Raw genomic sequence first — 13,362 nt, 5'->3', positions numbered from 1 at the left:
TAGCAGTTCTGTACATAGAACTTGTAGGTGTGTTCACTATTCGTTCAACACCACTTGTGCAAGCAAAGTGCATCACAGATTCACCTTAAGAGGAAAATTGACCATATGAGGAGACCAGGCTCTTTTACTATAGAAGATTATCTTTTTGTTTGTACATATAGCATCCTCTCTGTGTATATAAACCCCTAGGTAGAATGCTAATGCTCAGTGCTTAACTCTCTCTCTCTCATCCTCATCTTGATATCTACCCAGATATACAAGACACCCCTTAGCCTTCCACTTGCCTTTTGTCTAGTCAACACAGGTAAAGTTTATCAGCCACATTTATATTTCAACAATCAAAAGAACAGAAATTACTGGCAAGTGATACAAACCATTATCATTGTGTGTTAGTGATGGAAGCCCAATGTACAAGCCCTTCTAGTGAGTTACTCAACTATTGTCTGTGAACTGGACTGTGCTGAATATATGAAATGAAAATCAAAGCTGCATGCACTTGCAGCACACCACTGGTGAACTATGATAGATGCACTGTTCAGCTTCCGCCAGAGATCTGGGACCAAATCTTTGACAATTTCACCCAACAGCTATTCTCACAGCGCGTGGCACAAGATCTGCGAGCTTGTGCTGCTGTCTGTGTGTCATGGCGTACGAGATGTTTGTTCCGTTTATCTCGCATTATCACTCTTTGGGACAACCGGCAAGCTGCCAGGATTGCAAAGAGGCTAGGACGGGACAAGGATCTTGCCAATGTCGTGAGGGTTGTGTCTATCCGCCTGCCATTGGCGTTGAAATCGTTTGCGCCGAGCATGGCTCGCAAGTTACAACGAGTAGAGACCTTGGAGATAGTCGCCCATAATCAATCCGGATGGGAGAATGTGAGGGTCGTAACGAATCTTCCTTGGGCATCACTTCACGTGGATGTTTTCATGCATGTGAGGATTACATTCGAATCTGTTACCTGTCTGAGGCTCTACGCTGTCAACTTCGGCTCAGCGGTTGTCTTTGGGCGACTCATCTGTGCTCTCCCCAACCTCACCTCTCTCTCTTGTTTTATGCTTCACCTCAATATGCGCGAATTTTCTCCGGGATCCCTTCTTCCCCTCCAGGATTTACCTCTCACTCATCTCAATCTGGACGCATCCAGTGACGTTGTGGAATTTATTCAGAAGACTTCAATTGGGGCCAATCTCGTCCATATTCAAATATGGGACAGTGGTTACAACTTCAATGCCCTACTCTATACAGCCGCGACGTCGCTACATGGCGTATGTATCCGAGTCGATGACTTGTCGGGAGAGTGGGAAGGTAAGTGCGAAGTTTGAAGTTTATGATAGTGGCGCCCACCACTGACAGACGATCAGAGGCTGCACTCGATTTTGCTCAGAATGTGAATCTCCAACATATCATGATTATTGTCCATTGGAAGGACGATGAATGGTTGGATGGACTACATTCGCTCTTGTCTAAAGTTTCGCCGTTGAAGCTCCGCGAGGTCTCTATAATATTTGCTCCCAATCCAGATGACACCCAAGATTTGGACGACCTTCTTGCTCGTATCGTTCAAGACGATTGTGTCCGGATCGATCAACTTCTTTCTGACTCTCGTCATAAGAGTCTTGAGGTGGTGTCCCTCCAACTGCGCTTTTTTCACAAGGACAACCCACATCATTTGGAGAATATTCCGGGAGCTGCTCAGTGGGAAACACATCTCTCGCCATATTTTCCTCGGTTATGGGGAAACGGAATTCTCCAGTTAGTGCGCCAGCTATCTATCACATCACATAAATGTGACGGTCATCTCTGCCACTGTAGGACTTCTATAACTTATGCTTGGGATCCATGATGCAGCACCACTGAATCCTGGAGCCCGAGACGTTACAACGTTCAGCGGCGCAAGGAGTCTACGTTAGAAGCATTTGCCACCTCTTTACAAGCTTGCTGACTATTTCAGTGCAACGAAATACCTAGGCGATTTCAGAAGCAATGTATTTGATTCGGACAGATCATCCTTAGTTGCCATAAAGTCGCAAGTAGAGGAATTAAGCACGCAAAGCTACAGAGCAATTCACCAGGAGGAACTCGTAATTCACTTACGTCACACTTAAATGGAACACATCCTGGCACTATAAATTGTGAGATATTGTAAAAGACTCCTATTGGATCCAGGTTGGCAATAACAAGCTGCAGAAATGAAAAGGCCTTTCAAGAATCAATTAGATAAATGGCCTCAAACCCAGCTCCGATGCTTTGATTTGCAGACCCTGTGACGACGGAAATTGAGATCGTAAGCGGGCTTTGCTTCATACTGACTCACCAGTTGTTTCGACAGAAATCGGGACATAGCGAAGTCACCACCAGTATACCACAACTGAAGCAATACCATGCGTCAGCCAGGCAATCACATCAATTCAGCAAGTGAACATACCCCTGGATGCCCAGATGGCCTATAGCAACCGTGGAGCTCCCCTTCCTCATCCATGCCCCAAAGATATGGAGTACGTGCAACGATATCATCCCCAAAGACTTCCTTCAGGCTCACACGGCAATCAGCGTAGCCCGTTCTATATGAGAACTTCATGGTGAGCCTAGAAAAAGACTACTCATTGCTACTCACGCAAGCACAACCAAATCAACCTCAAGCTCTGAGCCATCCGTGAACAGAGCTCCATTCTCCGTAAGGCGCTCGATCTCGATACCTTGCTTCACCTTGACTCTGCCTGAATTAATGATATCTGCTACACCGACATCGATCCCTTCGAATGGACGTCAACAGATCGAGCTTGCAAACAAGCCATATTACTCACAGAAACCTAATGAGGAGGCCAACCGACATCAGAGAATGGTGTCGCATAACAGTGCTCCAATAGATCTACTCACCTCCAGCTCGCTCGAAAATCAGGAAGTGCTGTCCCGAACCGTCCCTACCCATGTTTAACTTCAAACCGCTCCCGCGCAATTTCGCGTGCAGCTCCTTCTCATTCTCCCACATCTCTGCCTCTCTAGCACGAGCCATCCGTCGCTGCAAAGCAAGCGGCATAGCGTTAAAACGCAGATCACAAACGTCAGACGGCATCCCGTCGGGATAATGCTCATCCATAGCTTCCTTCACTGTTCCTATAGATATTACGCACGTTGACGAGCGCTGCACCATTGTCACCTCTTGTGCCCCACGGAAGGCAAGGTCCTGGCAGATGTCGGCGGACGTGTTCCCCGCACCAACGACGATAGCGCGCTTGCCCACAAACGGGCGGCCGCCCATGTACGCACTGGCGTGCATAACTGTACCCTTGAAAACGTTCCTGCCAGGGACTTCAGGTATGCGCGGCGGGCCGAGGAACCCAGTGGCAACGACGATGTGCGCTGGACGCAGCCTGACAGAAGTGCCGTCCTTGTCGACGACAACGTCCCACCGATGACGGACCGCGTCATACGTCGGTGTCGGCAGGATCTGAGAACTAGTCCATACGATGAGGTCCTGCGACTGCGCATACTGTTCCAGCCAGTCTGCAACCTTGTCCCGGGGGGTGTACAGGGGCCAATTCCGAGGGTAAGGCTGGTAAAGCACTATCAATGTATTTATATAAAGTCTTCGTATTTCATCATAATGATGGACTCACGTGTGTGGTGGTTGCGCGTAGTGTGCAGCGACAGTGTCGGGTAGCGCTGCCGCCATTGGTCTCCTACTCTCTTGTTCTTCTCTAAAACCACAGTTGGGATGTCCATTTGCCTGAAACGTGCCGCGATTTGTAGACCCGTCTGTCCCGCACCCACTTCACCAATGTTGAGTGAGAGAAACTATAATGATCTTATGTAGTACTCACAGATTAAAACGTATGGATCATTCTCGATTCTAGCTCGTCTAGAGCCATTCACTTCCTCCCAAGCCAGTGTATGTCCACCATATGACCCTGGCTCTGGACCTATCTCTTCATAGCCTTTGATGTCCTCAAGATTGGTGAACAACGTCAACGCCTTCCATTCACCAGAATCCTCTTCCCGGAGCAAGTAGACGTAACCATGGGCTCGACGGTCAGGCATTTCAAATGTGAATCCGGCCGCGATTGCATTGCCATCGAGAGCGGGCTCCGCGCGCAACCCAGGCTGTTCATCTAGTTTAAAGTTCGATAGATGAGCAGCAGAGAGAGTATCGGAGAGGTATGCCGCGATACTATCGCGACCTTCTAGAGAGCGAGTGTCCCAAGTAAATACAAGAGCGTCTCGAAGCCATCCATGAGGGAGGAACGTTTGCACTGTGTTGTTAACGTCTCCCGTGAACGCAGCGCGCGCGAACTCGCGTAGCCAGCTGTCAGCAATTTGCTGGTAGTCTACAGACATGGTGGACCAGAGGCAGATTAGACGTCATGTCGTGTTGAGACATCCCAAGCTATAGCTTGCTGCGCGTGGGAGGGTAGAGATGAGAGTCGAGAGCAGATGGTTAGTACAAAGGTCAGCAGGTGCTTCTCTGTGTCGCCTTATCAAGGCAGAATGATCACGCACACCGCATTCGTGTATTCGATATGCGCGCCAACTACAAAATGCCGAATGGCAGAAATATTGTGCATAGCCATACGCGATGTTGCAAGCGGCATTTGCGTCTAAGATCGATCAGCTGATTCTGGCTTTCATAGACTTGAATTGTACCAATGGAATTCAACTCACCTCAGTCAATGCGACTGGACCAGCGAGTGGGAAATAGGACACACGGTATCAAGCGCTTGATTTTGGTCATTATGGTGCATAGACGACAAAGAACTCGTTCACACGGAAGCACAACACTCCTCTAATGCCAACCTGATACTGAGAGATCATTGGTGGCTCGGTCGTGTTGTGAGGAAGGCTGGGGCGGAATTATAGACATTCCATATGCGGGAGGTACTCCCCAGTCAGCGCCATCCGATGCCAAGAAAGTACAGCTTCAGCCAAAAGTACGCCCGCATCCAGCCACGAGCAGCGATTGGACAGACAACGACGTAGCGTCCGTTGCTCAGTCAGGACTTAATGACACCTATCATAGAACACAGCTGAGAAGGACACATGATGAGACGCAACTTACCCTACGGGACAAGTGGGAAAGCCGAGAACGAACCAGGCAACTTGCAAAGTCATCAGCACACACGCCAATTTTGTTATAGCTTTCTCAATCGAATTCCGTTGACGCGTTTGCCAAAACGATCTTGATGATGAGCACAAACCATCTTCGCGATCCGAGTCGTCGCTGTGTGCCGAAGGTTGGCTCAGCTCCAGGAAGCCACATTCGCCCACGTTAGCATTTTTGAGGGGTACCTTGAGGAGCAGATGCAAACAGCAGAAAATAGGCATGTGTGCACATGGCATAAAGAGCAATAACAGGGAATCTTGCCAATGCTAACTGAATTCAAACACAAGCAGGACCAAATCACGTGAAACAAAGTGTTCATTGACACGCGCGATAAGCGCGCACCTTCCCGACTCGCAGCAGCGCTAGCGGTAGCTACCGTAGCACTTATGCTCTACTTCAACCCATCTTGTCTCTGTTAGCGGCCTCCTGCTTTGTACCTCATAGCGAGTCCTCTGGTTATCTCACAAGCATAGGGCGGAAGCCTATGTCTGAGATCCCCCTGCATAGCTTTGGACGAGCCAGAAAGTCACGAGCCGGATACGCGCCCCTCCCTAACGGTGAATCAAGTGGCCGCAGCGACCTCGACAGTGACTCTATGCCTCTTACTACAAGAGTGGCCGCAGCGACCTCGGCCAGGCGGAAAGGAAAGCGACGGGAGAGATATGACTCTGAAAATCCCGAGGAGGAGGAGACGTTACTCGGTCATGATCCACAAGAAGGAGACGGTACATATCCCGAGGATGAAACAGAAGCGAGTGTCACGCATCAGCCGGATACTCCATCTCAGGTGCGTGTACCACCTGTTATTCGTGAAGAAATGTCCGCCAATGTCAGAGGTAGCGACGATCCTTCCTAGGTAGATTGAAGTCTTCTAGTCAGGATAAATCTAGGACTGTGCCGTTTCGACCTCCAGGTGAGCTAAGGCTTGCTCTATGGGCATTATCTTCTTCGTGGATATAGGACTGCGTCAGCATCAGCACCAACATCTACGGCAGTACTACAGATGTGCTCCTTGCGGGCAGGAAATTGCCGTTTATACCGTTGCATGGAGAGAATTTCACGTCGGTACTCACATTGCGCGGTACTGATCAATGTTGGAGCACAACCAAGATCAGCCGATGCGATAACCAGTCATACGCGTGCACTAGCATCCTAATATTGTGTTCATGTGGCTGATTACTTTCATATTGGCATTGTCTACGTTGGCCTCTTCAATATCGAATGGTACACTGACGTACTAATAGATAAGCCCCGAAGCAAGTTCCCGCCCAACATTGTTCGGAATCAAAAGTACAATGCATTCACGTTCCTCCCAATCGTGTTCTATGAGCAGTTCAAGTTCTTCTTCAATCTGTATTTCCTCCTAGTTGCACTTTCCCAATTTGTCCCGGCGCTGAAGATAGGTGAGTGCCCTGAGTGTTTTATTTTACTGAGCGTCCATTGACACTCTGTAAGGGTTTATTGCGACGTACATTGCTCCTCTTGCCTTTGTCCTGTGCGTTACGATGGGAAAGGAGGCCTATGATGATTACAAACGAAATCTCCGCGACCGCGAGGCAAACTCCGCACGATATCTGGTCTTTGGATCTAACCATGCCGCGTCCGCAAGATCTACTAGGAATCGTGACGATGATAGCTCACACACGAGGTCTGTTCCATCGTCAGCTTTGCGCGTAGGCGATTTTGTCTTGCTTGAGAAGAACCAGCGTGTTCCGGCAGACCTGGTTTTGCTGCGCACGTCTGACCAGTCAGGGACGTGCTTCATCCGTACCGACCAACTTGATGGGGAAACTGACTGGAAGCTCCGAGTGGCAGTACCAGCAACCCAGAAGGCCCCAAATGAGAGAGAATTGCTTAGTCTTAATGCTGAGATCTATGGTGTGTTAATGGTCAACATTTACATATTGGACCAATGCTTATGTGAACTAATATCTCTATTTAAGCGGACGCGCCTATGAAAGATATTCATACATTTATCGGCACATTCACCATTAACTCACCGCCATCATCAACAAACGATGTTCCTATGGTCCAGGTTCCCACCGTGGAACCCCTCACCGCTGAAAATGTATTGTGGGCAAATACAGTACTGGCGGCGGGCTCAGCGGTAGGTTTTGTCATCTACACCGGTGCGGAAACTAGGGCCGTCATGAATACCAGCCACCCGGAAACGAAGGTTGGTCTGCTTGATCTGGAAATTAATCGATTAGCAAAGGTCAGTTCTTGTGTGCAATGGTGGATCCGTGTTGTGTTGAATCTATGCGCAAAATTTAGATTCTTTGTGCTGTGACGTTTGCTCTATCTTTCGCGCTGGTGGCTTTGAATGGCTTCCGGGGATTGTGGTATATCTATATCTTTCGTTTTCTCATCTTATTCTCGTCTATTATACCCATAAGGTGCGTCAACATTGAGGTAATAGATCGTACTTCTGATCTAGCATTTTGCAGTCTGCGTGTGAACCTTGACATGGGAAAGACAGTCTACGCGCAACAGATTATGACCGACAAAGAGATACCCCACACTATTGTGCGAACAAGTACCCTACCTGAAGAGTTAGGGCGCATAGAATACCTCCTCAGCGACAAGACTGGTACATTGACGCAGAATGGTAAGCACTGTGGCTCGGCCCTGAGCGTCTGTTGATCGTCCGCTTGTTAGAGATGGAGATGAAGAAATTACATATGGGCACAGTATCTTACGGATATGACTCTATGGATGAAGTTGCGCACCAATTGGCCGTGGCTTTCGGTGCAAGTGCCGAACAGAGTAACTATCTGTGCAAGTTTCTATATTGCATGTCTAACATTTCACTGTAGCTCACCATAGAATGGGCTCCACTGCAACTGGTGCACAACTTGCTACACGAGGACGGAGAGACATGTCGTCTCGCGTGCACGATGCCGTGCTCAGCCTTGGGCTATGTCATAATGTGCATCTCTAACTAAGAGAAGTTATACATTAGGCTAATATTCCTTCTCTAGGTTACTCCGGTCACTAATGACGATGGAACTGTCACATACCAAGCTTCTTCCCCCGACGAAGTGGCTATTGTTAAATGGACGGAGTCTGTTGGACTTACACTCACATTCCGAGATCGAACGCGCATTCAGTTGCAGACGCCTTCCGGTGCACGGATCTCCTTTGATGTCCTCGACATTTTCCCCTTCACCTCGGAATCAAAGCGCATGGGTATTGTTGTCCGTGATGCCCAGTCTGGCGAGATCACGTTCCTGCAAAAGGGTGCGGATGTCGTTATGGCACGCATTGTCCAGCGAAACGACTGGCTCGAAGAGGAATGCGCGAACATGGCTCGCGAAGGCCTGCGTACCCTTGTCATGGCACGGAGGCGTCTCAGTGAGCAATCGTATGCGTTGTTCAAGGAGCGATATCACCAAGCCAGCGTCCGACTCGAGGGCAGGAACGAAGCGATGGCCGGAGTTGTCTCTGATTTGCTAGAGCGCGACATGGAGTTGCTTGGTTTGACTGGGGTCGAAGACAAGCTACAAGACGAGGTCAAGTCGACCCTCGAGTTACTTCGCAACGCCGGGATCAAAATCTGGATGCTCACTGGCGATAAGATTGAGACAGCAACTTGCATTGCAATTTCTACAAAACTGGTTGCTCGAAATCAGTACATACACCAGGTCGCGAAGCGTCAGTCGATTCTCTATTGTTTTCCATGTTATCTAATTTGTCTGCATTTCAGTGAAGACGTCCGACGAAGTGCGAGATGAGTTGGAGTTCTTGCAGAACAAGCTGGATTGTTGCCTCGTCATTGACGGAGAATCGCTGCAGGTCCGCTGGCTACGAGTTCTTCTAGGCGATTCGGTGCTGATAATGCCTCGCAGCTGTGTCTCAACTTGTTTCAGAACGAATTTATTGAGATCGCGACCAAGTTGTCTGCTGTTGTTGCATGCCGATGTTCTCCTACCCAGAAAGCAGATGTCGCGCGGCTCATACGCAAACACACTAGAAAGCGTGTTTGCTGTATAGGAGATGGAGGGAATGATGTGAGCATGATACAAGCTGCGGACGTTGGTGAGTCACTCGGCCGGCTTGCATATTCGATTTTCTGATCTTCGTTTTCCAGGCGTCGGCATCGTCGGGAAAGAGGGGAAGCAGGCCTCCCTTGCTGCGGACTTCTCCGTCACCCAATTCAGCCATCTCACAAAGCTCCTGCTTTGGCACGGCCGCAACTCGTACCGTCGCTCAGCAAAGCTTGCGCAATTCGTAATTCACCGCGGACTGATCATCTCCGTCATGCAAGCGGTGTTCTCTGCAATATTCTATTTTGCGCCGATAGCGTTGTATCAGGGTTGGCTCATGGTCGGCTATGCCACTGTATATACCATGGCTCCGGTCTTCTCGCTCGTACTGGATCGGGACGTCAGCGAAGATCTTGCATTACTTTATCCCGAATTATACAAGGAGCTTACCAAGGTGCGGAAATTACCCTACTCCCATGCTAATCGAATACGTAGCGACGTTCCCACAGGGCCGAATATTGTCGTTCAAGACCTTCTTCATGTGGCTCATGATCAGCGTATACCAGGGTAAGCATTCCGGAGCGGTCCGCCAGTCCTTTCCGCTGATTCTCGTATCGCAGGTGCCGCGATTATGATCATGTCACTGGTTCTCTTTGAGAATGAGTTCCTGAACATTGTGTCGATCTCGTTTACCGCACTGATTCTGAACGAACTGATCATGGTGGCGCTGGAGATTACGACATGGTACCGCCCTCACAAGTCTCTCTGTTGCGCACACCTGACGTCTTTCTCCCAGGCACATCTACATGGTAATCTCAGAAGTCGTGACCCTTTTCTTCTACGTGATCAGCATAGCCTTCTTGCCGGAATACTTTGGTATGCGTGCCCATGTGCCGTTTAAGCCTGGTGCTGATGCCCCGCCTAGATCTTTCCTTCGTGGTGTCAATCCGGTTCGCATGGAAGGTGGCCGTGATCGTCGCGATCAGTGCATTCCCACTATACATCATAAAGCTTATTCGTAGCCGAATTGCACCGGCGGTGTCTAGCAAATTACTATAACTTATGTCGTTCGCGCCGTATTTCGATCGTTGATGCATTTAATGGTTGTCAGTGACATGCTAGTCTGAAAAAGGGATTGCAGGTATGCGACAATGAGAGTGATAAACGAAACGAAACAGTGTCAAGATGCAGATGACATATTAACTACTCAGCTGCCAGTATGAGGGGGCGGAGAAGGGTTATGAGTTACGAACGGGCCACCGTAGAAACTGGGAGAATGCTGCCAATCAGGAGTTGGAGTGCTCCAAAGCGAAGGTGCTAATGCAGGTGGACGAGGCGAAGCGAAACTTGGAGGTCCAGAAGGGCCGGGAGGTCCCCATGGCGTCCGCATGTCAGGCAAGGAGCTGCGAGGGCTGCCCCATGCCTGGCCGACGGGAACCCCTGGCGCGATGCGACGACCAGGAGCCGGGACAATCTCGTCGTCGTCAGCAATCAGCGCCGCTGAGCCCAACTTCTCTTTCGGACTGGGCGAAGGCTGACGAGTAGGCGACGTTGAGCCCGATCCTGAAGCCTCTGTGGTCGGTCGTGCTATTGGAGCAATCGGCCGGGTGATGGGACCAGGATCAGGTCCGGACGCACGGCCGCCCGGACTAGAATTTAGCATCTGCGTTGGCGACGACAGAGTGTTCTGTGCTGCTCTTGAAGGTGGTGCGATAGGAGCTTGAGGAGTGATAGGCGTCGGAGGCGCGATGGGCGCAGGAGGCGCTAGAGGACGTCCGTAAGCAGGATCAAATGGAGAACCATTACCATAAGCTCGAGGTAACGCAGAAGGCGCCAAGGGTGGCGGCGTGGGCTGCATTGACAGCCCAGGAGCCATGCCTATGAACGGACCAGGAGTATGCGCTATCCTGGGCGAGAGCACCGGAGGAATGATTCCACCCACAGGTGAAAACAGAGGCGTCGACGGTGGGAGGTGGTTAGGAATCTGAGAGGCAATTGGAGGGGGCTGAGCATTGGTAACGACGGTAGGACGGGGCTGTTGCGGGCGTGGAGGTTGAATGACCGGAGTGGCCGCAGGAGTAGACTTGTTGAGGATCTTCTTCGCAGGACCCGCGTGATTTGGAGACCGCTGCGAGGGGCCTGCGCTGTTAGCATTTCTAGGAGAAGTAGGAGGACGTGGGTTCCTCGAAGAAGATGCGCGCTGCTGCTGCTGCACCGCCCGCTCTCGCGCCTCCCTATCTGCTTTCTCCTTCTCAGCCCTCTCCTTCTCAGCCTTTTCCCTCTCTAGTCGTTCCTTCGCAAGCCGCTTCTCGCGCTCTTCCCTTTCCCTCTCCTGCTGCTCACGTTTAGCTGCGGCTGCAGCTGCACGCTCCGCAGCAAGTTTCGCCTCCCGCTCTTCGCGAGCCTTTCGATCCCTCTCCTCCTTTTCTCTGCGTTCTGCTCGGGCTTTCTCGTCTCGCTCCTTGCGTTTGCGTTCACGCTCGGCCTCACGCTCCTTCTCCTCAGCCAGACGCTTTCGTCTTTCCTCCTCCTTGCGATGTCTTTCCTCTTCCTGCGCCTTGCGCGCCACTTCCCTGCGAGCACGCTCCTCTTCACGCTTCTTGCGTTGCTCGTCTTCCAAAGCCACCTGCTTGGCCTTGATGGCCGCCTCCTCGGCAGCCTTCTCAGCAGCCTTGGCGGCACGCTCCTCCTCCTTCGCAAGCTTCTGCTGCCTATGGGAATAGATCAGACAGTGTCGTGTGACACAGCGGAGATGTACTTACCGCTTCTTGTCCTTCTTCTTCTGGTTTTGGGTCTGCTTTTTGACCTCTTTTTCCTTGTTTACTTTGTCTTCATCCTCAAGCTCGCGCAGAAGCTGCAGCTGGCGCGCCTGAGCGACCTTTTCACGGTAGGCCTGAAGCACTCTCTGCTCGAACATCCGCGCGGCGAAGATCGAAAACATCCGCTTGCCCTCTTCCATCTTCTGCTCCTCCGTCATGACCTGCGAGGGGTGAGAGATCGAACGGGGAACCAGCTAATACACAAACCTCCTCTTCGTCCTCTTCGTCCTCGTCATCATCCTCATCATCCTCATCCTCGTCACCGTCGTCTTCGTCTTCGTCCTCGCTGTCATCTTCGACATCGGCTGCGGCCTCTTCCTCCCGTTGCATCCGCCGTTCCGCGAGCTGCTCCATCATCTCCAAGAACTTTTGACCGTCGTTCTTGAGAAGATCATCAGCAACAGTTAGAATATTACCTGCTCCTGAAAAGATAAGATCACAGCGTGACACGAGACCGAGAGGGAGTAACCACTTGCCTGTGACGGTGAGGTTATTCCCAAAGTTGCCGATACCGTCCCGCCCGTTGGCCTTTGCACCGTTTGGCGGAGCTCGTCTACGGGCAGAAGGAGTCCGCCGATCTGGATGTGGCTTCACATCCTCCTCATCCTCCACCTCGCCATCATCCTCTTCCTCCTCTTCCTCTTCCTCCTCATCTTCCTCCTCATAGTCGTCCTCCTCCTCGTACTCCTCATCGCCATCGTCCTCGTCAAACTCGCTCTCGGGCTGTTTGGCGGGTTTCCGCCCGTTAGTCATAACGGCGCCTTTTGTTCGATGGATGGCATTTGCAGGAGCGTGAGGATTGATGACGGCACCGTTCTTGTCTAGCTCGACGCTGCCCGGGAAGGGCCCTGGGCCTTGTGGGGGAGGGAGGGTACCACCGGACGAGATGTAGCGCTGCTGGTAATTCGCGTACTGTTCTAGCTCCTCGTAATAAGCATCGTACAGTACCTCGAGCTCTTCCTCTATCGCATTCCTATATCTCAACGCAAGCGAGACGGAGACAGCAATGTATGCGGGTCAAGATCAAGGACGGGGGCGGGGAATCTGAGCGTCAGTAAAAATTTTCGGCATGGAGAGAGGGACACAGACCGCTTTCGCCCACATACCGCACAACTGCAGCTGTGCTTCTGCTGCTCCTTCATCTTCTTCAGGACGGCCTCCTTCTCTATTTTGACGAGATTTCTGCGCTCTTCCTCGCCGAGGCCGAGCCAAAACTCCTTGATGCGCTCGCGCTCTTCGGTGGTGCTGGTGCTCCATATCTTGTTGTTTTTGGGAGGCTGGGGCTGGGGGGTGCCGTTCGCAGGCGGACGAGGCTTATGGGGAGCGGAGGCGTTGGAGGATGGAGGCGATGGGTGATGATGGGCATGATTGTGCTGGTAGGCGTGGGAGGGCACACGGGCTTTGGAGGCGGCGCGGAGGCTGGGCGGGGGCGGGTTGGCGGCAGGAGCGGGGGCGG

The 13,362-nt window shown here is 51.2% G+C and overlaps 4 protein-coding genes across 4 annotated transcripts; 2 read left to right on the top strand and 2 right to left on the bottom strand.

Moving 5' to 3' along the window:
• Positions 1-1,070: 1,070 nt before the first annotated feature.
• On the top strand, positions 1,071-1,846 carry FIBRA_08716 (uncharacterized protein; the record flags this gene model as incomplete). Its single annotated transcript, XM_012330345.1, has 3 exons — positions 1,071-1,308; positions 1,365-1,755; positions 1,816-1,846. 3 exons carry the CDS (start codon positions 1,071-1,073, stop codon positions 1,844-1,846), a joined length of 660 nt encoding a protein of 219 aa, XP_012185735.1.
• A 370-nt stretch (positions 1,847-2,216) lies between these two features.
• On the bottom strand, positions 2,217-4,338 carry FIBRA_08715 (uncharacterized protein; the record flags this gene model as incomplete). The annotated part of the gene is made up of 8 exons (XM_012330344.1): positions 2,217-2,264; positions 2,318-2,371; positions 2,429-2,564; positions 2,618-2,756; positions 2,808-2,813; positions 2,881-3,567; positions 3,621-3,773; positions 3,825-4,338. The coding sequence occupies 8 exons, from the start codon at positions 4,336-4,338 to the stop codon at positions 2,217-2,219; spliced, it is 1,737 nt and encodes a 578-aa protein (XP_012185734.1).
• Positions 4,339-5,585: 1,247 nt separating this feature from the next.
• On the top strand, positions 5,586-10,146 carry FIBRA_08714 (uncharacterized protein; the record flags this gene model as incomplete). The annotated part of the gene is made up of 17 exons (XM_012330343.1): positions 5,586-5,930; positions 5,981-6,014; positions 6,346-6,504; positions 6,557-6,979; positions 7,045-7,316; positions 7,376-7,497; positions 7,549-7,709; positions 7,760-7,867; positions 7,918-8,030; positions 8,083-8,755; positions 8,808-8,896; positions 8,950-9,139; positions 9,192-9,541; positions 9,597-9,654; positions 9,708-9,831; positions 9,884-9,963; positions 10,013-10,146. 17 exons carry the CDS (start codon positions 5,586-5,588, stop codon positions 10,144-10,146), a joined length of 3,435 nt encoding a protein of 1,144 aa, XP_012185733.1.
• Positions 10,147-10,294: 148 nt separating this feature from the next.
• On the bottom strand, positions 10,295-13,272 carry FIBRA_08713 (uncharacterized protein; the record flags this gene model as incomplete). The annotated part of the gene is made up of 5 exons (XM_012330342.1): positions 10,295-11,798; positions 11,850-12,067; positions 12,114-12,879; positions 12,996-13,165; positions 13,216-13,272. 5 exons carry the CDS (start codon positions 13,270-13,272, stop codon positions 10,295-10,297), a joined length of 2,715 nt encoding a protein of 904 aa, XP_012185732.1.
• Positions 13,273-13,362: the final 90 nt, after the last annotated feature.

This window comes from Fibroporia radiculosa (genome assembly GCF_000313525.1).
Source record: "Fibroporia radiculosa TFFH 294 genomic supercontigs, scaffold2254, whole genome shotgun sequence".
Classification (NCBI taxonomy): Eukaryota; Fungi; Basidiomycota; class Agaricomycetes; order Polyporales; family Fibroporiaceae; genus Fibroporia; species Fibroporia radiculosa.
This window is presented reverse-complemented; position numbering and strand designations above follow the sequence as displayed.